Here is a 26,656-nt window from a genome sequence, read left to right as displayed (position 1 = left end):
GCCACTACTCGTTCTATCTGCACCAGGTGAGAGACCGAGGCCGGCATTTCGGAAACCCCATGATGCGGGGTAAAAGGGTGTGAAAACGCTCATTCACATGTCAGTCAGCGACCGTGATTGACGGCGAAAACTCAGAGGTCTAGACATTCATTATGTAGATGATTGCAAGGGGGTTACCATGCTTGAACGTGATCATATCACTACCGGGTCTATGGACCATACACAACGGAAGATAAAGGCCAATACACAACATAAGACCCATCGAAGCCATCACAGATGCACAGGAACATTGATGACGCCGCGTTCAATAGACGAAAGGGATGAGCTTGTTTGGGGTCTTCCTCGCCCATGCATCCCATTCGGCCCCAAACTCCTTCCGAAATATCCTGTCCTCCTTGGCAATCCTGACGGGCACGGATACGAAGAAAGACGGGAAGGATATGAGCCGCAACAGGGCAATTAACTCCCCAACCGACGTAAATGCCAATCCGCACTCCTTCCACCACGATCCCGCACCAAAGGCGTACAGCAAGTTGCCCGACGCGACCATCAACGTGCCCGTGTAGCTCGGATGGCGTACGACAGCGTACGGGCCCCAGGTGACGAGCTTGTGACCCTCCTGCAGGGAGAGTTCGAAGGTGAAGAAGCGGCCGAGGGTGCGGAAGCAGAGGAGGCGGAGGAGGCTCCCTAGGCACGTCAACGCCCAGCCGACGATGACGATGTGGGTGATACGGATGTTAAGCGCAGAGGTGGCAGAGTGTGGTGCTAGAATCGCAAGCAAACGCGTCGATGTCGTGGATGGATAATGACTGGCGAGGATAGCAGTAACCTCGCACACAGTAAGGATCCAGTACAGAGGCTGAGACACGCTGTGAGCAGCGTGCACGTCAAGGCGTGAGTAGACTTGACGCACCAACATCAATACACTGTATTTCCGACCAATACGAGTGCCCACATCGGGCTGACCGAACTTGTTCACCGCGCTCTGTTGCGCAGGCGGCGTTGGAGGCGTCAAGGCGATGTGGGTCAATGCTGCACCGCTAAGGGCCAGTGCTATGCGCACCGAGAAATGGCCCAAACCGAAAGGGATTGTGTCTGACATACGGGATAGGCTTTTTAGTGGATAAGGAAACGTTCAGGAGAGTTTCCCAAGTTCGAAAGAGACAACGAGTCTTCACAGCACAACGGTCTGAGGCATCCGGACGCGACAAGCGGACTCTTATATTCTTGACGGTTCTATGCAGATGGGCAAGCCAGCACTAGCCTAGATGGTGAACCTGTCATCTTGAGCCTGCACAACCCTGAGACAAGCCGAGGACACCGTAGTACGAGCGCATCCGAGTCCATTCCTCCCAGGCGCACGCTCCAAGCGGTTAGCCCCAAGCTAACGAGAGCTTACAACTTGGCTATACTTATCTTGGAACGCCGGAACGTTGGGGTGCACTATCCCTGCGACAATTAGTTTGTAGGTCCGCCTTCCCGTTAGGCCGATTGTCGGCTAGGACATTGCCTGCAATCTAAACGTTGCGATCGAATGGTAGATCCAAGATGCCCGTGATTTTAAGGTGTCTTTGCGGTGTTGAAGCTCGGAATACGCCTCCTCATCAAGTAACGTTCATACAATGCCATCGGACAATTCCATGCTAGCCCCCTAGTTCGCAAACGAGTAGTTTCCCATCCAGATTTTTCGGCGTGACGTAGCTAGCATCCAGTCAGATATCAGAGGGCAAAAGCAGGGCCAGGGAGAACGCGTCAAGGCTGGAGCTACGAATGGATGAGGATTCCCTCAATGGCCGTTTAGCGCCACCGTATCCACGTGTTTGTGGCAAAGTCCGCAGCTTGCCAGGACCCCTGATAATCCCCCCAGAGGTCCGATCCCGAAAGTGGCCAGTTTCGGGGGTTGATAAGATTAGATTTATCGCGATCTAAGCCTGAAAACTTCAGGCACAGTGTATATTTCGACGTATCTTTTGGAGCACTATCCACTCACCAAGCTTGGGGGAGATCGGTAACAGAATGGCCTCATAAAACGTGAAATACTGCTAAAAGTGGGTCATTTTTAGGGCCAATTTCGGGGTTTTGGGGGATCGGAGCTCTGGGAGGACTATCAGGGGTCCTAGCTTGCCATTCTTTGCCAGTCTGGGCCATCCACTTTCCTCCTGACTGTCAGTCACCCACATCCGACATCGTTCACGCCGTCTACGCCGTCGTTCAGCACTCTGTACCCAATGGCAAAATCAACCCGTTCCAAAGTAAAGCGTTCTTTCCGCGCAAAGAAGCGGACAACAGGCGTATACGCTGCCGTCGAGGCCGCACGCCTCAACCGACTACACTAAAAGCTCAAGGTCCTGACGGCGAAGGATGAGGAGGGGATCACAGAAGAGGTGGTGGACTCATTCAGCGACGATGAGCGCATGGAGCAGCCAGGTTTGTGCTGGTTTGCGAATTTCGGGCTCTGTGACCCCGCAGATTTCTCTCCGGAGTATCTACAAGGCATGGACCATCTCTTGCGACGAACTGCTCCCGCTGCGTCCAGCGGCAGTAGTTCCTTACGGCAACGATTGCGGAGAGATGCAGTAGAGTTATCAAGCCTTGGCTCGAGCGACGAAGAAAACGATGGCAGCGCCCTTTTCAGTCATCTTTTCGCGAGCCTTCCTCGTACTGAAGTTGGTTCCGAAAATGATGACTGACACTTTCGTTATTCTAGCAGATGGCCAGGATGGCCAAAACAACGCAAAGAGCGGCTCGAACGACGCAGGTTCGTGCGCACACTATACCATACTTAGATCCCTCCTCACATTCAATCTTCCGCACTCCGTCGCTCTCGATCGTCAACCTATGTCGTCATCGTCCCATCACCGTCCCATTGCTCGGCACTATGCATTCCACGTTTCTTCCAAAGATGCCATGGTGCTCGACTCTGGCGCAGGCCCCTCAGCGGATACCTCCAAGCGGATATCGACACACGGCCCGCGCGACTCTCGCCGAGAACAGTGGCGATTATCGAAGGGCATGCCCGCGCGGTCAACATCAAAGGGCGTGAATCGGCAAGGGGGCGTCGCCGCCAAACGGAAAGCTGGACGGTCGCATCGCCGACGGTGATTAGAGATAGTTTGTATTGTATGATATCAGTAGTTTATATGGTTTTTACCTTCTGCTCTGGTTAACGTTGTTGCAATCTGGATCCATTGTCAGTGAAAAGTCCATCAGAGTGTAATGCTTCAGACTCCAGCAGATGAAGCACAAGAGTATTGTCATGAGCGATTGAGTCTGAATGATGTCTTACGCTGCGCATCACCCTAGTCTTTTAAATTGCACACGAATGATAAAATGTGTATGAGGCATCGATAACACAGTAGTCAGTGTGTAAGTACTAAACAGCATCAGCAACAACAGGAGCCAGCGCCGGGCATTACGGGGCAGAAGTATACAGTACTTCTTTACACATCTCAGGACATAGGTTGTAGATCGACCTATCTCGAGCACGCAAAAGATCATCCATCCACCTGGTCGCAAAACGGTGCCTGCACCTCTCAGGCGGCAACACCAGTGCTGGGCGCGATGAAGTGTCGCTTGCCCTCATGTAGGAAGTCCTTGTCGTCTGCTGAGGGCGTCCGCGAAAGGTTCACCTTCGTTCCATCGCTTGACGGTGTCGTTCTACATCCGATACAGCCGACAATTAGCGATGCACTAAACTAAAGGCATGCGATAACACCTACACGAAGTCCTCCATCACGAAGTGGTCCGTCGTTACATGCACCTCGGGGCGGGCAAAGACAAACGAACGGCGTGCAGGGGCGCCGGTGAAGCGGCGAGCGGCGGCGCCTGTCACCTGCGACGCCGTGTGGACATATACGTCGCTGTGGCTGAATTGTTGCAGACGCATAACTGCGCGGCATGCTGCAATCGCTCTGGCACAAGGAAACGCAATGAGTGACAGAGGATCGCAGGAAAGGAGACTGCGCACGAGAATGTTGCTGCGGGGACCTAACAATGAACATAGATCAGTTCGGCGCACGTTATGTCAGATGAATTGACTGACGGTGGCAACCCTAGAGGGAACCAGCAATGTAAAATTAATGCATTTTCCCGCAAGTCCGCAGAAAGTCAAATGCTTACACATCCATTGAAACTACGAGGGAAGTACAAAATCAGCTCAGTGAACGAACATCTCACCAAGTCTACCCACCGTTCAGGTTGATGACATTAAGGATCTATCGCCAGAATAATATATCCAATCAGTATGTGCCTTGTTGCCCAGAAAGAGTACGCACGGCAGGAAGCGCATTAAAGCAGAACGTAATGATGAAGTACACCAGCCCATCCCTGAACAGTAGTGTCCATAAATCCGAGCGTGTCTTCTTGGGCACAAGCGCGGCCATGGTGAACACGAGAATAGTGAGATCAAAGCCCATCGCTGATTGATACATCAGAAAGATGCGCGTCAGACAAGATGAATTGCGCACTCATGAAGAACGTCACGTTGAGGAAGACATGATTATTCGAGATCAGGACGCACGCGTCTTGTGACGGCGAGTACTCAGTTTTCAGGATGAACATCCCTCGCCATAGGAGGACCCAATGTGCCAGGCACAGGAGGCAAAGGGGTATCACAATTTTGAGCTTGCGTTCCCAGATGGCAATTCTAAGACGTGCATTAGGGAAATCATGCATATGATCGTGCATGACGTCTTACGTTCTGAGCATGAGACAAGTGGAAGCACAGAGAATTGTCATGTTTCCTGCCCACTGTTATACAGACGTTGGTTATTATATGGGGGATAGACGGCAGCATGACGAACAGAGTTGAAGATATACAGAGCCTGGCAATTGACCTGTACGCTCCTGGGTCAGCGGTCTACTTAGACTCTCAAACAATGCTCGTTGTACCGGATTGCGGATGGTCAGTGAAATAATCCTGCAATTGAATTAGATGATATTCACAAGCAAAGCAGAGAATACTCACAATCCTATCAAGGACCCGAGCAAGCAATATCTGCAAAGGAAAAAGAATACTGTTAGGAGTGATAATGCCGTTGAGCTTCAGACCGCTTTAGTAAATTAGCGTGAATTCTTACTCTGCGGGTAACAAAGTGAGTAGAAACACATGCACATCGAAGCTGGTCACGCACCAAGGGCCAGGTAAACTTGCGTTTCATAGTAATGATAGAATATTCGAATCCGGAAGTTTGGAAGAGCTCCCAGACATAAAGACCGAAAAGAGCGAATATCAGCTTTCCATAAACGTCTGTGAACGCAACAACGCTCATAAGTCATGGTGGTGGGTAGCAGACTGGTTTATGTTTACTGACCAGCATCGCGACTAATCTCCGCAGGCGAAGTCCAATCGACCATGTTGTTCGAGAACGGACGTGCTATCTACGACGGCGGTCGGGAGGAGACAAACGACCAGCGCACGCTGAGAGCGCCTTTTGGAGAAATAATGGATGGCGGCGTCTTTTGTTGACAGGGCAACACGTGTGCGAGCGTCCGAAGAAGGAGAACAAGTCAATGCCAGCCGGGCAGAGAGTTCCGAATTTACGTTGCATCCCCGGCGTTTACAATCCACGGCGCAGCTTCCCTGCTTCTTCAGCCGCCTCTGTCGCCGTCCCAGCTCTGCGTCATGTGTCTTGTTGCTTGATACGTCCGGCCACAGTTACGTGCTCGACGCGGTATTGAGCCGAAGTATTATTATGTAGAGTACTTGACATCCTTATCTTCAGAAATGTGCAACTGACGAGCATGTGGAGAAAGAGCTCAGCGACAATGAACAACGTTGCCCGATTTACGAGATCGGGTGATTAGGTTGCGAATTGCCGAGTCGGAACCGTATTCTCGGCGTCTGCCGATAAAGACTCTCGCTTTGCTTCTGTAATTCTACTTGTGATCGTCATGAGTGGCTAAGTTCAAGCTAGCACCTTCAGTTCTCCTTCCAGGGAGCGGGTTGCTCTGGGGTGCTTGGCTCAATCGTCCGTTCAAATTCCTCCACAGGCGTCCATCAAGTACTCCCAGATATAGGTCCTAATTCCGATCAGGGTCCAAGGCAAAGGCTGCTCTGCATTTACCGACAGCCGACTCGGACCAAGCGGCGTAAGGGCTCTCGGAAAACCAATGACCAAATGGAAGTCGTTCTGATGTGCCACCAGGGCCTTAACGCCACTTATTTGATGACCCTTGGACAAACTTCCAAGCCACCCCTTTGGAGGCAAGCCAGCAAAGAGCACATAAGACGGGAATCGCTCGAACATTCATCATCATTATGTGGACTTGTCGAGAAAGCTCAGACGCCCATAATCACCACGACGTGTCCCGGCACTCGCTGTGTGCGCTGACCAACTGCAAAATACTTTTGTACGTACATATCACCATCTATCACTACACGGGCCGCCGCATGTCGCTAGCTGCACCACACCGCAACATCACCATCGGCTCCCGCACTCACGAGCCACGGCTGCCGCGGGCACCAGCGCACCTGCAGCACGCCGAGGCCGTCGCGGACGTCATGTCCGCGCAAGATCTTCAGCGGCACGATGAGTGGGTTCGTCATTAGGTCGTTATACACACGTGCGTGGAAGATTTGGATCGATCCGTCGTCTGAGGAAGAAGCGAATAGCGGGTACGTGGGATGGAAGTGCACTGATCGGAGCGCCCGCGAGTGGTACCTGGCAACAGACATATGCGCGTCAGTGTTGTGGTACGGCGGTGGGACGGCATGAGGCAGACAGATGACGCGGGGAAGTGTGGGTGCTGTCGGACACCGGGAGAAGAGAAACCACTGCTTGACCACTTACCTGAGGATTTTGTACGGCTTGTCGCTGAGTTCCAGGTCGAACCAGCATAGCTTGCGATCGTAGCCACCGACGATGAGATGGTCACCCGAGGGATGAACATCCATGGACGAGATCCACCGAATACCCGGCATGAGCGTCTTCAGCAATTTTTGCTCCGCCAGGTTGTACATTCGTACGTAACGCTGGGTCTTGAATCAAACAGGACATCAGGACATTGACACATTGACGGAAAAAACCAGAGTGAACATACGGCGACAAAGAAATAAGGTTTTGTGGGGTGGAAAAGTACTAGCTGGACAGAGCCCTTGACCTTCCTGAAGGGCGCCTGAGAGTGCCTGCGCGAGAGCTGGTGAATCCAAACGGCGCCCTGTCCCTCTTCGCCCGCTGCGGAAACAAGTTAAATGTTGTTTACCCGTACGGAGTGAAATAGTACTTACACACAGTGGAAAGGTAGTCGCCTTTCCTGTGCCATACAACTTGCTTGGGCAAACCCGACGAGGGAGGCAAATTGACAGTGAGTATAGGCGAGTCAGATGTAGATGCTGCAGCCGCTGTCGACACCCATTTGACGGGCGAGGGTGTTGCAGGTTGTGGGGGGAGTGTTGCGGGGGAAAGTAACGATTGTGTCGCAGTAAGCACAGCTGTTGGAAGGTTGGGTGGGATGATGAAGTGAAGCTTCTCTTCACTAACAGGACCATCCCATGTAAATACCATACACTTCCAAAAAAAAAGAGGAGTACTCACATGGCGACAACGAAGAAACTGACATCGGGTCTGGGGCACCACTCGACGGCCCCGACCCTGCCTTGGAACTTCCACCTCTTGACTTCCTTCCCGACCATGACCTCCCAGAGACGCACAACACCACCCTCGTCCCCACTGACGACCCATCCGCCATCGGGGCTGACGCTGATGGTCCTCACACGATGACCCTCGTGCGGCACCTGCAACGACTTGTACATCGGGAACGGTTTCAAGCTTTGCGGGCTGGGCAACTTCGGGATGAGGCTGTCGGGGTTGATCTGCAGCTTCACGCGCTGCACACGGGGCGCAAGGTACAGATCCAACTGCCGGCCGAAGCGCTCCTGAATGAATTGGTCATATGCGGGCACCAGGCGCAGCGCGTTGTACTTTTGCGGGAGGAAGTCGCGCTCGCGGTCCTCTTTTTCGGTCTCCTCCCATTTCTTGCGCTCCTCCTCAGTGGGAAGGTACTCTTCCGGTGGGTTGTAGGATTCGGCGTGGGTAGGCAAGCGAGGTTTGGGCGCGGGAGGGGGCGCGTGAAGGGTTGATGTATCTTCGCTCCATATAGGATAGAATTGTGGTTGTGTAGCCTTGGGCTTGTTGGGGACGATTCGGCCTTGGCGAATGGCACGGACGATTTTCATAACCTACAGTAACCGATTCGTTAAACCCGACACCGCGGTGGTACGATCACTGACCTTTTGCTTTTCCCATTTACTGGGCACCCATCTGCGCTTGGGTTCCGGAGCGGCGGATAGAGGCATGACCTCCTCCTTGCCTTTACCAGTGAACCACTCTATGGTTGGCTCGTAGGGATCGTAATTCGCATCTGGAATCTCATTCTCCTGGAGCCGTCGAATAATATCAAGTTCCTCTGCGGTGAGAGGTTTGTCCATTTGAGCCTTCTTGTCGAAGGCAGTGGTCCTGTCGCACGAGTGAAATATGATCTGAGTTCTACATACGCATTGCAAGTGGTGGAAACACACCATGAGTTGGGGTCCTCAATAGTCTCAAGGAATTTGTCCAGCTCGTCTCCCCGAGCGGGACGCAAGACCTTCTTACCGTTAATATCGTAGCCTACATGCGGTAGATCGTCGTACCAATGCATTGGGATGGTTCCGACGCGATTGGGTGTCTGCGACCAAGGGGGAGTGTTCATGTTAGACAGCTACGGGTTTGCAGAGAATCAAAGCTAACGAGTGAGGACGCACGTCTTCTGTCGAAGAGTCGGAGTCGTAGTCTGCTTCAATCTCAGGGTAAACTCGTTTTGGCTGCCCAGTAATGTCCGAAATGACGGTCTTGGGCTTTGGGTATATCCGCAGGTCATCGTCTGCCGTATCGACTTCAGATTCTTCTTCTTCCTCATCCTCCACATCCTCGCTTCCACTTGCGCTCTCTTCTTCATCCTCGCTGCCATCTTCTTCTTCATCCTCGCTATCGCTTCTGGTATCAATTTCAGGGAAATCGTCTACCTCCCCATCGTCTTCTGAGCCGGCATGACCCTCATCTTCGCCTTCGTCTTCGCTATGCATATCAAGACCGACGTCATGAGGGAATGCAGAAACTGCTGCCGGTGTGTCCTCCTCAACGACCTTGCGCTTCCTAGACTTTTTGAGCTCGGTAGCCGCCATCGTACTGCAAGGTCGAGTGAGTGTAATGAAACACAGAGACTCTGGCAGGGAAGTAAGGACGGACGGCCTGAGAGAACAGAATCTGTGCCTTTTGGTGGCTAAAAATCCTTGATAACCACGTGGGCGGCTGTAGATCTGATCGGGCTGTTCATTCATGTCTGTTTGCTCTCCGGCGCGTCTTGCCGACTCGCGTTCCTCCCCTCCCACTACTCTTCAGGCTCCTGCAACACTAGCAGAATGGTGAACTATGGAGGGGGTGAGAATAATAACCCATTTACGACGACCAATACTGATACCTTCTCTCGCTTCAGATGAAGTGTCTGCTCTAGTGGTCGACATTGGGACCTCGTCCTTACGGGCAGGCTATGCCGGAGACGACACACCAAAAGCGATTATACCCACCACCTATGGCTACATAGAAGAATTAGACACGCCAGCAGAAAACGGGGATGGCGATGTGTCGATGTCAGACGCAGGAGCTAACGCGGAATCCGAGGCCGCGGATCCCAGGACAAAGGTAAAGCTCTATATTGGCGCAAACGGTCCCTCGTTGTGGCGAGAGAACATGAAGGTGGAGAATCCGGTGAAGAATGGACTCAGTGAGCTTTGGCTCTTCCTGCGCCCTCGACCGGAATCACTGAGACAATGTAATGGCACTCCTATAACAGTTCAGAATTTCGATGCCATCCCCCCACTAATATCTCATGCGCTTGAAGAAGTGATGCGCTGCAACCCGTCAGAACATCCCGTTCTCGTCACGGAACCTGCTTGGAATACACCCGCAAACAGGGAGCGTATGGCAGAAATCATGTTTGAACATTTCAACGTGCCTGCATTTTACATCTCAAACACCAGTGTGCTTAATGCGTAAGCTCAGTATCGTTTCTGCCTCCCATCTAATTGACATGGTCCACTCAGCTTCGCAGCAGGCAAGGGCTCTGCGTACGTAGTTGATGTCGGGCAATCAACTGCTAGCGTTACCCCTGTGATTGACGGCTTCGTCATGAGACGAGGTCCGAACATCTACTTATTACACGCGATCCTGAATCTAACGTCCCGAAAACACAGGCCTTATGCATTCTCCGCTACCACAACTTGTTCACGCTCATGCTAGACATACGCTCATTGCCCCAAGTGGCAGGCGCCCGGGCATTCAGCTGCACCCGCATCAATTGATTGCAAGCAGGCAGGTGCGTTTCAAATCATAGACGTCGCATTCAAGCTCGCCATTCATTGTCTCATATCAAGCCGGTGGAACCCGGCGCCCCTCCTAAATTTGAGCTGCGGCAGAACAGCCTTGCTGGCACGACAGAAAGCTGGAGGACATGGGCAGAGGCGCATGAGGTGGATGAATGGATACAGAGCGTATCGGGAATCCTGGACCAGGGTTGGAACGAACAGTCTGTCGCCAGATCCTGGGCCAATCCTAGCATACAGCTAACAACACTGCAAACAGACTGGCAACTCAAAGGGGGCCAAGACACTACGAGTTTGCAACAGGATACAGCAATTACTTCAACGGGGTCGAGCGATACATGGTTGGCGAACAGTTCTTCTCGCACAGTCCCACCCTGATCGTAAGTTTCCATTCATAATCCCTGACTATTATGCTTACTACAGTATTCTAACGCGCACCGTTCCTCTGTCCATATAGGCGTCCAACCCGAATCTCCCTAAAACAATCCCTGCACTCATCAGCATGTCGCTTAACGCGTGCGATGCGGAGATCCGACAAGTCCTCATGGGCAACATTGTGCTGACCGGAGGGGGCAGTCTGTTCTCCGGTTTCGCTGACCGACTGCAGACTGAACTAGCGAGGAATTACCCTCATGTGCGTCGACCGTCGCACCTTACTTGGTCTGTAGAATCTAGTTGACACGGATTCCAGGCGAAAATTCACGCACCGGGCAACCCAACCGAACGGCGATATGGTGGCTGGCTGGGCGGAAGCATCCTTGGGAGCCTGGGCACATTCCATCAACTATGGATTAGTCGAGAAGAATGGCAGGTACGTCGACATGCTGCGACGTTTAGTGATCAATCCCTTGACAGTTCGCATCTCTAGGAGCACGGAAAAGCAATTGTTGGACAGCGGTGTAAGTAAATGCCATAGCAACACCATGTAATGAAGATTCCCCTGTTTCATACTGTACATCTTGTGCTTCACATTCATCGAAATCTCTCGCAAGTCGTCGCGCAGCACCGACACCGAAGTACAACAGCACAACTCGGATATCCCGGATGAGCGACTGTATTGCATAAAGGCTGTACAGGGAATACGCGCAACGTGAAAGTCCAGAGCAGTTTGTGCCACCTAAATCCGCGAGAGTATTTCGTCCTAAGTGATCAACAATCTGGGGTTTCCCGACCTGGGGAAGCGCTGCTTCCCTGCGCTGTCCCGACGCACTGCAATGCAACAGCCATGCGCCCCATTCGTAATCTGTATCCACACGGGGCAGCGAATCCGGCCACCATCAACCACCCCTCTGTAATCTGAAGGACGAGGGAGTAGAGAGAAAGATCGTGTCGAGAGGAGAAGGAGGGAAGCAAACACCGAAAAGGGAGGGAAGGGGGAGATACGGAGTATCTGCGCGAGCACCAAGTGTCCGGTTCAGAATACGCACGTAAATAATATACTTAGGAAGTCAGACGCAGAGCGCGGCCATGGACGACAGAAGAAAAGGAAAGTGGGTGGGGATACGATTCGTCGACGAGGGCTATTCGTACATTCTCACCGGCAATGCGCCTGCTCGCGGCGCAGCTTAGAAAGCTTCAACCTCACGCCTCTCACGGGCGTCCATGAGGGCCCCAATGGCCTTTCTCCTGCTCCGGGTTGCGAAGTTGCGGGGGCGCAGATCGTCGTTGTTAGATGGTGGGCCAATGGGCTGGCGTACCGGCTGGCTAATGAGCCTGTGCACCACAACCGGAACCCCTTGCGGCTCGGCGACAGTGATCGTGGGTAGAGGACGTCCAATACCGAGCCCCTCATACAACTTCTTCACAGCCTCCTCGCGGGGTGAGACCGGGGGCGCGTTAGAGGATGAGGCGCTGTTGGGCGTGCTAGGAGACGAGTTGGACTTGGACGAAACGGACGACGAGTCATCTCCATCAGTGCCATCGGAGTTGTCGATAGCGACGGCAGGCATGGGCTGAGACGCTGCCGCACTTAGCTGGAGAGGAAGGGGACGGGCCTTGGCAGAAACTGGGCCGGTGGGCGGAGACGTTGGCTCAACTGGAGGAGGGGTAATTTTCACCATGGGAGAAGACGCAGCGCGGTTGCCGTTCAAGACCGAGTTGTTCGTGGTGCCACGCCTCCAAGAAATAGCAGCATCAGACTTGGACGGAGCCGTAGAAATAGTCGGGGTTCCAAGCGAGGTCCCGCCGCTGATAACAGTGGTATAGTTGGGGGTGGGTGGTGGCTTCGCACTGTAGGAAGCAAAGTCATCCTCATCCGACTCTGGACGGGCAGGCGCGACGCGGCTGCCAAATTTGCCCCCAAGAGCAGCAGTCATCGGGACGTGCTCATCAGCGTAAACACCCAACTTGGCTCGCAACTGCTCAGCCTGGTTGGCACGACGCATCTGCGCATTCAACGCAGAAGCGCGCAGGTCGAAAGAGCCTTGAGCTGGGCCAGCCGTGGCCGGCGGAACGAAGCCAGTCGTGGCACGCCTCACAGGCTGCGTCTGCTGTCGCTGACGCTGCGCCTGGGCCTGGGCCTGGGCGATGAGCTCAGCTTGATACTGCTGAGCCTGCAGATTCTGATGGACGTGTCATCAGTTTCGTGATAATTATGATAGCACGTCATGCAAATAAATCGACCTACCTGAAGTCTCGCAATCTCCATCTGCATCATCTGCAGCTGGAGGGCCTGGAGTTGGTTCTGAGCGGCCGCAGGCGTAAAGGGATAGCTCATGGGATTCATAGTGAAACCCTGCTGCTGAGAGAACCTGTTGGCCGCGCCATCGACAGCGGCAGTCATGGGGTGCTGCTGGGGGCGGCTGGCGTTGTTCCTGACGTACAGGTTCTGGCCCATCGTGTCAGGAAACTCGTCCTCCTCTTCCGTCGGGTACATCATATCGTTGTGAGGGGTCGAGACCATGCGCGGGATGTTGAAAGATGTACTACCCGGCGCCGCAGTTTGGGGTACATGGCCAGTAGGACCTGAAGCAGAGCGGACGCCTCCAGTACGGAGGCCAGCAAGAAGAGAGGCGCGAGGGTTCGGAGCTTGGGCTGTGGCCATTGCGTGGACTAAACACGTCAAGGGGGGGACGCTGAGGTGAAGTCGGATTTGAAATATGGAAGAAGTGGCGGTGCAATAAAGGGCAGAAGAATACAGCTATGCAAAAAGAGAAACGAGCAGGAGGAGGTGAGCAATCGGATCGTGTCTAATTGGCGCCTGACAGGGGACAAAGCACAGTGTGGCCGACTTACCTGATGTGGACGCTGGCGGAGAGGGGGCCAAACAATCAGACTTGGGATGTGGACACGTCAAACTCTCTCTCTGGCGCGACGAGGTGGTTTGGGGGATGGTGGATTGGCAAGTGAAGCGCGATTGCGAAGTGAAGTGCCGGGCGGGCGATTAGAAAAAAAATGGGGCCGGGAACTGTGAGTTTTGGCGAGTTTATGAAGACGATAGAGTTATATATCCTAAGTTGAACACAGAGAGAGAGACAGAGAGGAAGAAGAAAGGGAGCACCAGGAGGCAGTAAGAGAGAGAGAGAGACAACGGCCTGATCATCGACTCCCCGGCCAGTATAGCCCTCTCTCCACGGACCCCGGATACCTTCCCCGCCTCCATCCTCCCTCACTTCCTTCTCTGGCGCAACACCCTCCGTATTGCAATTCAAGGTGTTTTATCCATACATTCTTAACGACTGCTACACACACGCCGTGCCCACGTCGCCATCCCCCCATGCGCGTCCCTTGTCTATCTCCTGCCCACAGCGCCTGCGGGACGAGAACAAAAGGCCAGCCACCGCTCGAGCGGCCACGGTCAGCCACCGTTGGCACGTGGAACCCCTGGATCCGGAAACAAGTGTACTGCTCCCTCCTCGAGTAGCTATCTTGGTCTGGATCACAAATACTTCTTCGCGCTTGCTCTAACCCTTGCGTCGAACACGGGACTTCGGATAGGGGTGTGCGCGGTGTGGAACGGGTTGAGCATCGTCTGAAATGCAGACACGAGGAGCATCGACCCCGGGACACCACCTGAAACGTAACGCTCACCTTGACGTACAACTCCCAAACCTCATTGAAGAACGTCTTGATCCCGTCGTCGTTGCGTGCTTCGTGCAGCAACACGAACTTCATATCTGGACAGATCAGCGTCAACGGTTGCCGAGGACTTTTAAAGACGAGCTTCTTACTTCCCGGCGTCACGAACGCAGACACAGTCCATTCATTAAACTTGTCTACGGATTTCAAGTACCTGTTACGGAAAGCGTGCGTGTAGGCAGGCCATAGCGCGGAGCTCAGACAAGAAGAGACGAACGAGATACCAACATGATGCTCTCCTTCCGAACCACCTCTTCGATCACATCCAAACTAGCGTTTGCAATCATTTGTATGACGTGCCTATCCTGGCCACCGCCTATGCGGACTGTTCCACCTTGAACATGGTGGGCCTGCGTTGCACTCGTTGCACCAGACAAGGCTGTCAGCGTCCCGGCAAACGCAGAGGTCGACCAGCTGGGTAGATTAGACGCGAGAGGCGATGTCGAAGTCGGCTGTGCTGGTTTGGATGAATAGTGAGTCAAATTATACAGCGGAGTATCCGACGGCGAGAGTAAGAACAGGTGGTGGGACATATCGCCCGACGGGAGTGTATGTACGAGTCCTGGCTAGCGCCGCGCTGCGACGCGTTTAAACGATGTGGGCGTGACGCGTCGCGTCGCGTGCGTGGGAAACGACTGTTGCAATTCGGGCCCAATGAGATCTAGGATCGCACACACGCCTCAGACAACAATGAATGTGATCCACCGCTCGCTGTTCTCGTCGGGGACGCTCGCCAGTGCTCGGTATGCTTCATCTGCACAACCATTTGTCGGCCTCGGCTGCAAACTGCGTCTAGTCTCGACACTATTCGCACCGACGTGCGCACCGTCTCGATCAACCATTGCGCACACCATGGCACATCCACTGTCACTGGCAGGCACGTGCAGACTCACCATAGACAACTCAAGAACACGGATATCGTCGATACTCCAGTTCGTGTCTAATAAAGTCCGGAATGCCACCCACCGGTCTAGAGTCTCGCGCACCCCTCCTGGTTCTCGCCAGTCACTACAGAGAGGGCCAGGACGACCGCAGGGAGGGGGCGGATGGCAGAACTTCCGTGAAAGGCTGGACGCGCTGCCCACCGGAGTCATCCTGTGGGGCGTGCTCGGTATAAACGGCGCCGTTTTCGCGGCATGGCAATACACTTATCTCAAAGCCGTATGTTTTCTGGTGGGACCAATTGTTTCCGCGATGCTCATGATGGTTCGAGCCAGCGAAGTACGGGCGACATGAGTGCCCTCGTCTGGATGCACCAAAACTTTAGCACGGGTCTCGCTAACCTCAGTAACGGGCGGATGTCGGTGGTTTTCTCGTGCTGTCAAGGGACTCCCACTGAATAAGATAACATGGCAGATGGACCCTGTTGACCGCCACCTTCTCGCACCAGAAACTGGACCACTTCCTTGTCAATGCGTTCTCATATTACTTCATGGCGCCCACTGTCATTCAGATATTAGGCAACGCAAGATTCCTTGGCCTCTACCTCAGAGGTTCGTCCTCGTCAAAAAAGTAGTGGTGTTCATTGTTTTCCTCACATATGAATGCGACGTTTCTTTAGGTGGTATTATATGCAGCGCAGCTAGTGTGCTGTGGCACACGTATATCAAAGGGAACCCCAATCAATCCTCGGTTGGCGCGAGCGGTGTGTTTCCCGACGTTTTCTTTCTATGCTGCTACTGACTGACTGGTCCTTAGGTGCGATATACTCTGTCCTCGCGTTTTTCGCATGCGTAATGCCAAAGGCATCGATCTACATTTTCGGTATTGTCCCTATGCCTGCATGGGCATTCGTGACAGGTATATTCTTGTGGGATACCTCAAGCGCAATATTAGACAAGGTAAGTCTTCCGCACGGTCTCGATGACACATATCTCACTGCAGATTATAACCTGTAGCGGGTGGGAACTGACACCGCTGGCCATGTCGGAGGCCTTTTGGCCGGAATCTTGTACTTTTTGCGGCTTCGAGCGTAGATTTTGGTTGCTGCTTAGCAAGATCTGACTCCTCAACGCTACCTGTATTTAACACACTACCACCTAGCCCCACTCCTATGATGCCACTCCGCTCAGTTGTGAGTTAGATCGCTGTTTGTCATTCGCTATAAAACATGGAGTGTCCAATTTTCCGACTCACTCATTGCAGTTGATTGATCAAGGGACACACGCATAAAATAATATATGAAATCATGCTACATCGACATAGTTAATACCTTCCAGTCAAGGAACCGGGTCTGTCGGACCAATCTCCTTCACAACGTAGAAGCTAAAGAATAGTATCTTGAAGCTGAGGGCAAGAGCGGCATGGAAAATGACCAGGAGAATGATGACAAGACGGACAGGTTTTGCGTCAGCCTGCAGAATCCAAGCAACATATGCGTCAGTTTGCATTCACAACTAACAACGCAACACCCGCTTACAGTCGCAAGGATGGGATACACGTTGGCAACCAAGAAGTATCCAGAAAGTAGGAAGGCCAGACCAACGAGCACCCACCGCACGACGGGGACGGGAATGACGCACAGTAACTGCATCAAGTCAGTTTTATGGTCCATTCGAAAGGTGGCCAGACAAGTGCACTCACAGCAGTCGGGATCCACACGAACTGACCATAACCCCAAATGGCGACTGCCTCGACCATGCCCCACTCACCAACTCCCAGATACCTCAGTGCAAACCACACAAGCACCGGCAGCGTGATCCCGTACGAGTACACGAGCATCACAGCTGTGAATATCAACTCGAAGTCATAGACAATCGACGCGGCGGCCTCCGGATGCGACAGCCAGGCCGCAATGGCGGCGGCAAGAGAAGAGCATACGAAGAGTGAGAATATGAGTGTGGTGAGAGTCCAAAAGGGCCCATAGAGATCGGCGGCGGGTGAGAGGTGCGTGGCGAGGTATAAATGTGCAGACGGCGGGTACATCGTCATGTAACACCGTCGCATGACCTATGAGAGACCACGCGGGAGAAATTCAATGGTAGTGGGAGGCGGTTGGAATCCAGGGACATACGGTCATGGTATCAACATCGAAGTAGCGCTGAAAGTATTCGAGCGTGAAGAAGCCCATTTTGTCTGCTGCACCGCGGTCAGGAATATATCCTGCATGATGTACAAGTCCATTCAACGATGATCTGCCTGCATAGAGCGGATGGAATATGACGTACCTCGGGCGGCATTTGTCCCCATTCCATTGCCTTCGTTTGTAGGATGAGAGTCCGATCCCAGGAAAGCTACACATCCAGGACTCAGTGCCATGATATCCTCTAGATGATGGTGTCATGGCGTACATTGGAACTGGAGACCCTCAGGTCCTTCTTCCATGCGCTAAGAGGCAAGACTGACATCAATATAATGAGGATACAAGACAAACTGAAGATATCAACAGAGCTCACTTCATCGGATTCGATTGATACGTAGGCCATGATTGGAATGCCTTAATAATTAAAGCTCCAGTCAAGTGGCAGTGGCAGCTGTACACGCCGCAGGCGAGGCGAAAGTAGAGTTTCAGAAGGAGCGCCTTGCTCACAGCAGTGCGCGCCTGTCACGGTCATGTGCACCAACGAGCGCGTCGAAGACGCCTGCAGCAGGACGGATAGCTAAGAATACGAATTACATTATGTTTGCGACCAGGCACCTATGTTACAATGCTTGTGGATATGTATAAACCTAAAGCTGAAGAACTGCAATCGTCGCCGGATTCCCCATGAACTACTGGCCGTCAGTTTCGGTCAAGCCGGTCCTTTTCCGCCCTTTGCGTCTCTATCACGCGTTCTATGGCATCAAGCCATACTTCAATTTGGGTGGAGGGTACACCGCCCTCTGTCGCAACAGTCTTCCCTTTCGCCTTACCCGCAATTCCTCGTGTACTCGCAGGGGTCCTCGCAGCGAGCATGGGCAGCGTTCCAATATATCGAGCATGGGCCAAGACCGGGAGGCGCCTGAGGGAGCGACCAGACATTCCTTGACTCTGAACGTTGTGCGTGAGATATTGGAGAATATGGGAGATGTTTCGCTAAACACATACCCGGCATTTCTCGGAAAGAGCGAGAAGTCTCAGAGCCACTTGCTTTGACCGCTCGCGTGCATCATAATTATGCGCGTGCCCATTGATGGACGATCCAGGAGTATGTGGCGTGGCGTGTTGTGACCCTTGGGAGGGTGATTGACTGTCAAACAGTACTGTCGGGGATGTGGGGGTAGGAAGCGCAACTGGAGTTGAAAAGCTTGACGTCCGCTCGTACAGTTGCGCCTGCGCAAGGCTCGGCACATCCTGTGTATCCAATACTCAGTATATGCGCATGGACAAACGCTGCTTAGACATGGATTATTGCATACCACATTCGCTACTATTCCTTTCTTGATGAGCTCTGCCAGACAGGTTCGCAGGATCTCATAGACAGCTTCTCTTGGCGGAAGGTCAACATATTGTACGATATCTGCACGGTCCACGAATGCCGAGTCTCATACATGAATGAGCTCAACCGTCATTCGCATTTGGGACTGGGTATCCAACACACCTATTGCCTTTGCCAAGTTACTTGTCGACATCACGAGCACGTTCTTCTTGTGCTTGAGCTTGTCTAGTTGTGTCAGCAGTGCATTGACGACCTATTCGCAAATGTGAGTTGAGCGGAAATGATGCATAGAGTATCAAGCGACATACTCGAAGTGCGTCGGAGGGCTCTGTCCCAGCCATTGCGCCTGCTCGAGCAGCGGTCAATGATTCCACTTCATCTACATTCAAATGTTAGTTCTGAGATTTCCTTCGATAGTGGCTGTGAACGTTACCAATGAGCACAATAACAAAGGTCTCTTCATCCTCTACCATGTCCATGACATTGCTGAAAAGCCTTTGTACAAGTTTTCCGGATTCAGAGAACCACCGCGAAAACAATGAATGCGAGTTGATTTCTAGTAGTCGTGCATGTGCATAGCTGCAACCCGAACCATGTCAGTGCCTAAACGCGGGCATATGCGTAGTAAGTACACACCGATGGGACAGACGGATAGACAGCTTCTGCGCGAGGGCGCGGCACAGGGAGGTCTTGCCCGTCCCCGGTGGCCCATGCAACAGAACAACACGATTCCAAGAGACGACGTTGACTGTCGTTCTCGTCAAGTATTATATCGACGTAAAGGGGGAGAGACGCTCACAGTCGACGTCCGCATCACTGAACACTACTGTGGCGTAGATGTAATCCAGCAGCCTCGACTTGATGTCGTCTGAGTAGATCAAGCTCTCCCACAAGCCCTCCCATGCCAGACTGGGCAGTTCGCAGACACTTGCAGCCATGACCTCTTCCCCTTCTCCTCGCCCACCCCCACTCGCAAGTTCCTCGAACGCGTCGGCATCAGACGGCTGGTAGACGTGAATTTGCAGAGCAGTCTCCTCAATTGGCAACGACGAAGATGGGCATGACGATTCAGCGGCGGAGATATGCGTGACAGACGCTGCAAGTAGTGGGACCTCCTCCCACCCTTGTATCGTTGACGGAAGGTATATATGCGAGAGGGACAACGTCAAGTACGTGTGGACGGCGTTTCGTATTGTGTCGAATCGCGACGTAGCAGAGGGTGACACGCGTACTTCAACTGGAACGACCTCGGGTGAGCTCTGCCTTTAGCACTGCATAGAATTTCACATACTATGGACTGGCCAGATCACCGGCGGGACCTGTGGCTGGGCGGGCAAAGGCGACGCCGGTGCCATTGCAAAATCCTGTTCATTGTCCATCTTGTTGGTTTGGGTGTGCGACTGTGTACGTGAGTTGGGTGGGGGTGGTAGATCTCAAGTGTGTGGTTGATGGTGGTGGCGAGGTCGAAGTTGTCAAAGAACGCGGCCACAGACGCGTCGGACGCGTGTGGCGATGGGATCTCGTGACCGATCACATACGATCGGCGGTGGCGTTGAGTCTCGAAATGCTTCCGCCCGCCGTGCGCAGCTGAGAGCAGCCGCCGCCAACTCTGCACAGTTTTTTTTGCAGCGAATTCGTGATTACACCATGGCCGAAGGAGCGACTTGCGAAGACTGCGTACCAAGTGTTGAAGGTCAAACCCTTCAGTCCAAGGTACCAAGCCCGAAACCTCAGGACCCTTTGGATGCCTCCACTTTCGTACCTCCGTCTCCCCTCCCCTCTCCAAGCGTCACCATTGAGTTTTGTGACAGGGTACGTACGCATCGTGTAGCTGAATATGATACTGGGAAAACTCATCCGCTATATCGCACTACACATCTCTACAGTGTCGGTGGTAAGTCATTCCGCTTGATACAAAGTGGCCATCGTCGCACGTTGATCCGTGCATTTTATTAGGCTCCATAGAGCGACATGGGTCTCTACAGAACTCTTCCTCACCTTTCCCACACCTGCATTGAAGGCAATCTCAATTCTTCCGCTCAATTCTGAAGAGACGGGAGGCCGGTTCTGCGTTTGGCTATTCCTGGGCGGCCAACCGCCAGTTCTGGTGTGGGATAGGAAGATCGAAGGCAGCTTCCCTGAGCTGAAAGTCTTGGTCCGTCTTTTTTCCACGACCGTCGCGCACCCTCAAATTGGACTAACCTACACTATTATAGAAGCAGCGCATCCGTGACCACATCCAGCCTGGGAAGTCGCTGGGGCATTCTGATCACAAATAATGCATCTATTCGCTCTGTCGCATAGAGTTGTGTGTCCATGTGCAGCGAGAATATATGCTATCAATTGCCTATCCCAATTTTATGCACAAGCTCGCCGAAAGTGCTCTTCGCCACGGTTGGTGAGATCTCTGATTGCTAAATCACGACGTTTATTGCACAGGCCACTTTTATTATATTGTAGTGGAGACGAGGCGTCAAGCGGTCTCTAACCACTTCTACAATGTAAGACACGCCTTCCATACCTGATTCTCCGTCTAAACATTAGTATATGCTCACTGTGCAAAGCTGTCAGCTGCTGAGTCGCGACCAGGTTCTTGGCAATAATCACATCTGCGAGGAGATAACAATGTAACGCAGACGCAGGCTAGCTAACCAGCTTGAGGCAATACCGTCGACTTCTCTGATCTGGGGTACTGTCTATGATTGATCGTGAAGACCATGCGGAGCAGGTAACACTATAATACTCATGTGCTCCGCATTTTGCGCGCATGGTATCTGTATATCCACATATCCACAACGGATCAGCCAAGTCCAAGCTGCACCTCGTCGGCCCCAGTCCTCAAGCTCAAAAGCTGTACCAGATTAGGCATTGCGTACGGGCCCTTTGATTGCTATTGCTACAGCATCATGCGGTATGTGATGGCACACTCCCTTAAGCTTCGGAATTCCTCGAGGTCTTCTGATTCTTCTTACAGTGCGAAGCTAACCGTGAACCTACGGGCTTTGACACCTTTCGCTTGACGCGGGCGGGTTCTTCCATGCTCGCGGAACGCCAGACAATGCAGCCTTATTCGGCTCGTTCGCGGTACGAGTCCGAGGTCCTTGGTGGGACCCTTGGCGGTCCTCCCAGGTCCAGAGCCCGAGGCATGCCCGTCGGGCAATGTGATTATCGCCATCATCGCAGGCAACTCGGTGCACGACTTCACGCCGTGGAGCATCCGCTCTCAACTAGCCTCACGATGCCTTCGCCCATGGAATTTCTGATGCTCCTTGCTGAGCCAAATCCCAGGCCTACTGTATATCGTTGGTCCCCTCTCCCCCCTCACCGCCCGCTGCCGGAAACCTACAGCAATGCCATTTCATACAATGGGGGTGCCGTGACGTCCGCTCATCTGCAAAAGGCAGGACACAATCTGTCGCGCGGTAAGTTCGACGGACAAGAGGATATTTTCTCGTCAGAAGCACGAGTACGACACGACAGCCCTAAAAACAGTTCAAGTCGTAGGATAGCAGAACGCAGAAGGGGTACGTCGTCGGCCTATCCCCGCCGCACGCCTCTGCACAGGAAAAAACGAATACGAAAGCTAGTTTATACGTACAGCGACAATAGTACGTGTCCGTGCACTACAAGAATTACTGGAGTCCAACCTCCGGCCGGTTCGCACGCGGAACGAACGGCCCTAAGTAACATATATCATCACACATAGTCCATAAATCAGTGTCCAAATCCTAGTGGTCCTCTGACCGAAGCCGTATGGGACTCTCCACCATCTGCGCCTCGAGGTCCTGGTTGTCGCATTCCTCTGGGCTGAGGAAGGCGATGCGCTCCTCGCTGTCACTCGTTGCGAGCGTCTCGTCGTCCTCCAGCTCGTCGTCGACCGCTCTGCGGCAGACGTACGAGATGTAGAAGAAAATCACGACACAAAGGGAGATGCCAGCAATGGTGGAGTACCGCGCGAGCGAATGATCCTCTTGCTGTTGCGCGCCTTCAGGCTTCTTGAGGTGGTAGTCCGTGAAGGAATGTATTGAACTGCCGATGCTCGTGTGTATGATGAGCTTGAAGAGGGACAGAGCCGTGCATAGCGTGTACGTCCGCAAGGTGAGGCTCGGTGACGCTGCCAGGAGGCAGTTCAAGACGTTGTAAGGGTACGGGGCGAGGCGGATGAGGAAGAGAAGCCTAGGCCGCCTCTCGATCGCCCTGACTACCCGCTTGATTGTGATAGTGCAAGACAGCCAGCGCTGAATACGTGCGCGGAAGAACGTGCGGGAGAGCAGAAAGACAGCGAGAGCGCCGACTAGCGATGAAAAGTAGGAGAGTATAGCACCGGTCCAAGGGCCGAAAGTATATCCAGATAAAATAACGAGTGTGGAGTACAAAGGGATGGGAGCTGGAAGATACGGAGATGAGCGACCGAGACCGTAGACCGTGTTTGCATGATATGAACTTACGAAATGTGGTGATGAATATGAGACAGCAAATAACAGCATAACCTATATACATGTCTGACCGCAGCCAATGTGAGAGGGCATCCAATTCTGTGTATATCACATTATCTTAGCACCAGGCACCATCAATATGAATAGCGGACGGGATCGTACCTGAGAAGACCTCTACTTTGTAAAAGCTGATGGCGGCCAGGAACCCCAGACTCGTGATAGCGTACAGTATTATAGGAATCCAAGGTTTAAGTAGGTTTGCTATCCGCAGACCGCGCGGGCGAGTGTAAGCTGGGGTGGGGACAGTCCAGCTGGAGGCAGCAAGCTGGGAGGAGGTCGCGATGTAAGGCGACGGAGATCGCGCGTGATGTGGTGACAATGCATGCATTGAACGGTGGGGAGCAGATGCTGAAGGTGCTGATGAGTCGCAGTGCGCGCACTGACATGATTGGCAACGGTCGGGTCGTGGACCGTTGCTCAGGCGCGTCTGCTGCTGGATCGACGCCTTCTCATCGACCTTCTCGTCGACGGCCAATTCGAGTGGACTGTATCGCACAGACGAGAAAGATACACGCTCGGGGGATACTTGCTGAGTGAGGGGGCCGGGCAGGACAGTGAGGAGACGCGAGGGCTGTCCGAAGCGAGCTTGGTGCGAGTGTGATGGGTCCATTGGATACCAGTCCAATTGAGGGCGGGGCGAGTTAGCGAGTTGGGCGGGCGAGGTAAACCCAAGTCAACAAATGCAACTAAGAAACCGCTCGCAAAGAAGGAGCCAGAGAAGGAACGAAGGGCGGGAGGAGGAGATAGATATCCAGACACAGCACTTCTCACGGCAATGGGTGCCTCGACGGACGAGCGCTATGGCTCTATATTAGGGCAATGCTGCGGCGGCAAAATGGTCCCGCCAGGGCCGTCCTCCTCGACATTTCTCCAGGACCATGCGTCCCCGCTCCAGCCATTCGTCATGATCACCTCTAAACGTGCGCGAATATAGCGCACTTCAGTGGTCGTTCAGTGCATTGGGACCAACACCAGCGACGGCCGACATGGCCTAATTTGCAGGTCGCCGCCAAGCGAGGCTGTGAGCCGATTCCTGCGCCACTTTACATGTCACATGGCGCCAACCCCAGAAATGGAAGTCCGGGGCTTTTCACGTGCGTCTTTTAACACTCTCCATCTCGCGCCCGCCACCTGCAACACGATGCAGCCATCCCGTCTTCACAGCCTACGGTTGCAAACCTCCGCGCGACGCCCGCTCACCACGCGCCGTACACCCTGTCGGCCTTACAGCTCTAGTCCAGGCGCAGCTAAGAATACAGACCCGTCGCGTCATGCTCAGTTTTACTCCGACCTTGTTCCGGGCATGATTCCTGTCGCCCTCCTCGGTTCTGCAGTATACTTGGTACGGCTTCCGGGCTTCCGTATGACATACCAATGAACAGGTTTCGCAGGGCATGCGCCTGCTTCAAGCAAGCCTTTCGCATGAGAAGTACCTGGAACAGGCTGAAGCGCGGGTGAAGGAACTAGAGGTTGAGATTGAGACGCTAATGCATGCGCAAGCACACGGGCAGGATGCGAGCAGTGGGGCTGTGAGTCGCAAGTCGCGTTGGTGGTTCTGGTAGCAAGTTGGGAATCCTAGCATCCGAGCGCAAAACTGTACACACCAATCTGGATGAGTGGTTGCAGTACGTTGGTATTGCCGTGCACAAGAAGCTTGCTTGCGGTCAGTTCCTTAGCTTCGTCAAACAACTTGATTGCATTAAGAGCCCTCTAAATTTGTATCCAGCACAGTGACCCGAGTAATGGTATCTGCCCATTAGCCTGAGATAGCATAGCGGAACTCACAGTTCCGTAAAATGAATGCATGTGTGAAAGCGTGATATCGCAGCATCGAAAGCAAGAATAGATTACATCCAAACGACCTCCACTCATTGGTTCAGTGCTTTCACCAAAGTCGTCTTATGACGATCATAAAGCTTGACAGTGCTGCGAACGCGGGCATTTAGTAGGTTGAATATATATCCAGAGATCGCGCAAGGGAACCCGTTCACCTCAAGAGGGCGGCCGCCAGACCGGTGAAGGTTTGTATCTGACTTTTGGCTCGTTTCATCCGGAACACATTGTACGCTGCGCATTTTAATGAGCCATATTCACATGTAAAAGTCGCAAGCCTGCCACGGAACTCACAAACGAAGATCAGGTCCATCAGCAGCTTCAGACGGGTAATTTGTATCCAATAGTCTTGCCGCTGCAATCGAGCAAGTTCTTTCTCATCTGTCTTTGACGCAGCAGGATTGGATTTCGCCGTTGCGCCTGTCATCGAGTCCGTATATAGCCGCGACTCGACTTAATTTACTTCATTGGTCAGACGTATGCTTTTCGGACATGTAAAAATCTGTCAGACCTTCATGTTGTTGCTCGAGAATGACGCTCCGCTCGACGGTATTTTCGACAAGGTTCACAAGGGTACCTACGAACCAGCACATATCCGAAAAGCGCCCTGCACGTTCACCGAGCCGCTTGCCAATGAGGCCAAGCCTGGCGAACGTGTACACGTCGTCAGACAAGCCATTGATGAGTTCCAGGAGTACTGGCGGTGGCGCGTGCAGCAATGTATGGAGAAGAGGCTTGCGTTTGCGTTTTCGCGATGACCCTGACGTAGAGGGTGCCTCCGACGAGAACGGCACGGCCGCGTGCTGAGCCATTATAGAGGTCAGTGGCGTCAGCCAGTTGAACAGGATGAGGCATTTTCTACGCGACGCTCAGCAAAACGCGAAACACGTTTGAGTAGCACTGACCTAGTCAATGAGAAGCCAGCAATGGCAGATTCGCAGCGCTTGAGCAGCTCTGTTTCGATGGGCGAGCGCGTTCCATTCCGTAGCACAGTAGACGCCAGTACTGTGGTATGAAAGAGCAAATACATGCGAAGTGAATACTGCATGAGTTTCTGTGGCCGCGTCAGCATTACACCAGGTATTACACGCGTCAAGTACGTACAAAGGCTTTGTCCCGCCCATTGCTCGTTGTTAGCAGGTCCCTCCAGATCTCCTCTTTCCTAACCTTGTTCTGGGCCTCCGTGCGAGCTTTCTCGTCTTCATCATCGCTGTCTTCCTCTGAGCGGGTATCTTCTTGCGCGCGTGCTTCCATACCATACGTGTCCACCTCGTACTTACTAGAGCTGGATACCACGGAAGGACGTGGCGTCCGCGGATGGTGGGAAGAGTGTGGATTCATCTGAAACGAGTTGTTCGCCGTGCTCTCAAACGACGGTGAGTAGCTGTGCAGCTCATGGTCTGACGAAGAGGCCGCAGAGGACATGAAGCTCTGCCCGTGCGGGAACGTTATTGAGGACATGGCTGCGCAAGCTGGGACGTGCGACTGGGGCAGTTGGGCGGACGCGGCGGTACTGCGCGTCTACTAAACGT

At 53.2% G+C, this 26,656-nt stretch overlaps 13 protein-coding genes across 13 annotated transcripts; 5 read left to right on the top strand and 8 right to left on the bottom strand.

Annotated features, from left to right (window-relative positions):
• Positions 1 to 304: 304 nt before the first annotated feature.
• On the bottom strand, positions 305 to 1,102 carry POSPLADRAFT_1059428 (hypothetical protein; the record flags this gene model as incomplete). The annotated part of the gene is made up of 2 exons (XM_024481164.1): positions 305 to 859; positions 914 to 1,102. 2 exons carry the CDS (start codon positions 1,100 to 1,102, stop codon positions 305 to 307), a joined length of 744 nt encoding a protein of 247 aa, XP_024336017.1.
• A 1,073-nt stretch (positions 1,103 to 2,175) lies between these two features.
• POSPLADRAFT_1040928 (hypothetical protein) lies at positions 2,176 to 3,201 on the top strand. Its single transcript, XM_024477826.1, has 2 exons — positions 2,176 to 2,758; positions 2,903 to 3,201. The coding sequence occupies exons 1-2, from the start codon at positions 2,617 to 2,619 to the stop codon at positions 3,100 to 3,102; spliced, it is 342 nt and encodes a 113-aa protein (XP_024336016.1). The 5' UTR covers positions 2,176 to 2,616; the 3' UTR covers positions 3,103 to 3,201.
• A 980-nt stretch (positions 3,202 to 4,181) lies between these two features.
• POSPLADRAFT_1150288 (hypothetical protein) lies at positions 4,182 to 5,355 on the bottom strand (the record flags this gene model as incomplete). The annotated part of the gene is made up of 9 exons (XM_024486399.1): positions 4,182 to 4,214; positions 4,275 to 4,417; positions 4,467 to 4,645; positions 4,697 to 4,749; positions 4,803 to 4,835; positions 4,891 to 4,918; positions 4,967 to 5,015; positions 5,129 to 5,248; positions 5,313 to 5,355. 9 exons carry the CDS (start codon positions 5,353 to 5,355, stop codon positions 4,182 to 4,184), a joined length of 681 nt encoding a protein of 226 aa, XP_024336015.1.
• Positions 5,356 to 6,397: 1,042 nt separating this feature from the next.
• POSPLADRAFT_1059425 (hypothetical protein) lies at positions 6,398 to 9,163 on the bottom strand (the record flags this gene model as incomplete). Its single annotated transcript, XM_024481163.1, has 8 exons — positions 6,398 to 6,662; positions 6,792 to 6,979; positions 7,042 to 7,175; positions 7,229 to 7,476; positions 7,536 to 8,179; positions 8,231 to 8,456; positions 8,519 to 8,700; positions 8,744 to 9,163. The coding sequence occupies 8 exons, from the start codon at positions 9,161 to 9,163 to the stop codon at positions 6,398 to 6,400; spliced, it is 2,307 nt and encodes a 768-aa protein (XP_024336014.1).
• Positions 9,164 to 9,400: 237 nt separating this feature from the next.
• POSPLADRAFT_1048561 (hypothetical protein) lies at positions 9,401 to 11,267 on the top strand (the record flags this gene model as incomplete). Its single annotated transcript, XM_024479549.1, has 10 exons — positions 9,401 to 9,419; positions 9,475 to 9,762; positions 9,832 to 10,030; positions 10,082 to 10,176; positions 10,232 to 10,353; positions 10,412 to 10,563; positions 10,620 to 10,740; positions 10,818 to 10,994; positions 11,052 to 11,171; positions 11,229 to 11,267. 10 exons carry the CDS (start codon positions 9,401 to 9,403, stop codon positions 11,265 to 11,267), a joined length of 1,332 nt encoding a protein of 443 aa, XP_024336013.1.
• Positions 11,268 to 11,925: 658 nt separating this feature from the next.
• On the bottom strand, positions 11,926 to 13,403 carry POSPLADRAFT_1059423 (hypothetical protein; the record flags this gene model as incomplete). Its single annotated transcript, XM_024481162.1, has 2 exons — positions 11,926 to 12,921; positions 12,987 to 13,403. The coding sequence occupies 2 exons, from the start codon at positions 13,401 to 13,403 to the stop codon at positions 11,926 to 11,928; spliced, it is 1,413 nt and encodes a 470-aa protein (XP_024336012.1).
• Positions 13,404 to 14,237: 834 nt separating this feature from the next.
• POSPLADRAFT_1151077 (hypothetical protein) lies at positions 14,238 to 14,970 on the bottom strand (the record flags this gene model as incomplete). Its single annotated transcript, XM_024486487.1, has 4 exons — positions 14,238 to 14,330; positions 14,390 to 14,475; positions 14,530 to 14,591; positions 14,666 to 14,970. 4 exons carry the CDS (start codon positions 14,968 to 14,970, stop codon positions 14,238 to 14,240), a joined length of 546 nt encoding a protein of 181 aa, XP_024336011.1.
• A 157-nt stretch (positions 14,971 to 15,127) lies between these two features.
• On the top strand, positions 15,128 to 16,413 carry POSPLADRAFT_1048558 (hypothetical protein; the record flags this gene model as incomplete). The annotated part of the gene is made up of 6 exons (XM_024479548.1): positions 15,128 to 15,180; positions 15,412 to 15,598; positions 15,828 to 15,930; positions 15,999 to 16,082; positions 16,136 to 16,278; positions 16,336 to 16,413. 6 exons carry the CDS (start codon positions 15,128 to 15,130, stop codon positions 16,411 to 16,413), a joined length of 648 nt encoding a protein of 215 aa, XP_024336010.1.
• Positions 16,414 to 16,586: 173 nt separating this feature from the next.
• On the bottom strand, positions 16,587 to 20,150 carry POSPLADRAFT_1075489 (hypothetical protein; the record flags this gene model as incomplete). The annotated part of the gene is made up of 15 exons (XM_024482823.1): positions 16,587 to 16,791; positions 16,857 to 16,964; positions 17,021 to 17,386; positions 17,451 to 17,539; positions 17,605 to 17,670; positions 17,728 to 17,764; positions 18,231 to 18,407; positions 18,465 to 18,710; positions 18,776 to 18,900; positions 18,958 to 19,048; positions 19,104 to 19,174; positions 19,229 to 19,374; positions 19,432 to 19,543; positions 19,595 to 20,032; positions 20,087 to 20,150. 15 exons carry the CDS (start codon positions 20,148 to 20,150, stop codon positions 16,657 to 16,659), a joined length of 2,271 nt encoding a protein of 756 aa, XP_024336009.1. The 3' UTR covers positions 16,587 to 16,656.
• Positions 20,151 to 20,411: 261 nt separating this feature from the next.
• On the top strand, positions 20,412 to 21,150 carry POSPLADRAFT_1183885 (hypothetical protein). The gene is made up of 4 exons (XM_024489039.1): positions 20,412 to 20,607; positions 20,682 to 20,689; positions 20,752 to 20,950; positions 21,012 to 21,150. The coding sequence occupies exons 1-4, from the start codon at positions 20,443 to 20,445 to the stop codon at positions 21,072 to 21,074; spliced, it is 435 nt and encodes a 144-aa protein (XP_024336008.1). The 5' UTR covers positions 20,412 to 20,442; the 3' UTR covers positions 21,075 to 21,150.
• A 1,373-nt stretch (positions 21,151 to 22,523) lies between these two features.
• Positions 22,524 to 23,619, bottom strand: POSPLADRAFT_1151079 (hypothetical protein; the record flags this gene model as incomplete). The annotated part of the gene is made up of 3 exons (XM_024486488.1): positions 22,524 to 23,182; positions 23,244 to 23,330; positions 23,394 to 23,619. The coding sequence occupies 3 exons, from the start codon at positions 23,617 to 23,619 to the stop codon at positions 22,524 to 22,526; spliced, it is 972 nt and encodes a 323-aa protein (XP_024336007.1).
• A 719-nt stretch (positions 23,620 to 24,338) lies between these two features.
• Positions 24,339 to 25,056, top strand: POSPLADRAFT_1048554 (hypothetical protein; the record flags this gene model as incomplete). The annotated part of the gene is made up of 4 exons (XM_024479547.1): positions 24,339 to 24,385; positions 24,522 to 24,633; positions 24,674 to 24,820; positions 25,018 to 25,056. The coding sequence occupies 4 exons, from the start codon at positions 24,339 to 24,341 to the stop codon at positions 25,054 to 25,056; spliced, it is 345 nt and encodes a 114-aa protein (XP_024336006.1).
• Positions 25,057 to 25,159: 103 nt separating this feature from the next.
• Positions 25,160 to 26,465, bottom strand: POSPLADRAFT_1151155 (hypothetical protein; the record flags this gene model as incomplete). The annotated part of the gene is made up of 6 exons (XM_024486502.1): positions 25,160 to 25,217; positions 25,283 to 25,358; positions 25,419 to 25,577; positions 25,636 to 25,982; positions 26,030 to 26,178; positions 26,229 to 26,465. 6 exons carry the CDS (start codon positions 26,463 to 26,465, stop codon positions 25,160 to 25,162), a joined length of 1,026 nt encoding a protein of 341 aa, XP_024336005.1.
• Between the last annotated feature and the right edge of the window lie 191 nt (positions 26,466 to 26,656).

This window comes from Postia placenta (genome assembly GCF_002117355.1).
Source record: "Postia placenta MAD-698-R-SB12 unplaced genomic scaffold POSPLAscaffold_12, whole genome shotgun sequence".
Lineage (NCBI taxonomy): Eukaryota > Fungi > Basidiomycota > Agaricomycetes > Polyporales > Adustoporiaceae > Rhodonia > Rhodonia placenta.
Note: the sequence above shows the minus strand (reverse complement) of the source record. Positions and strands in the feature narration are given on the sequence as shown.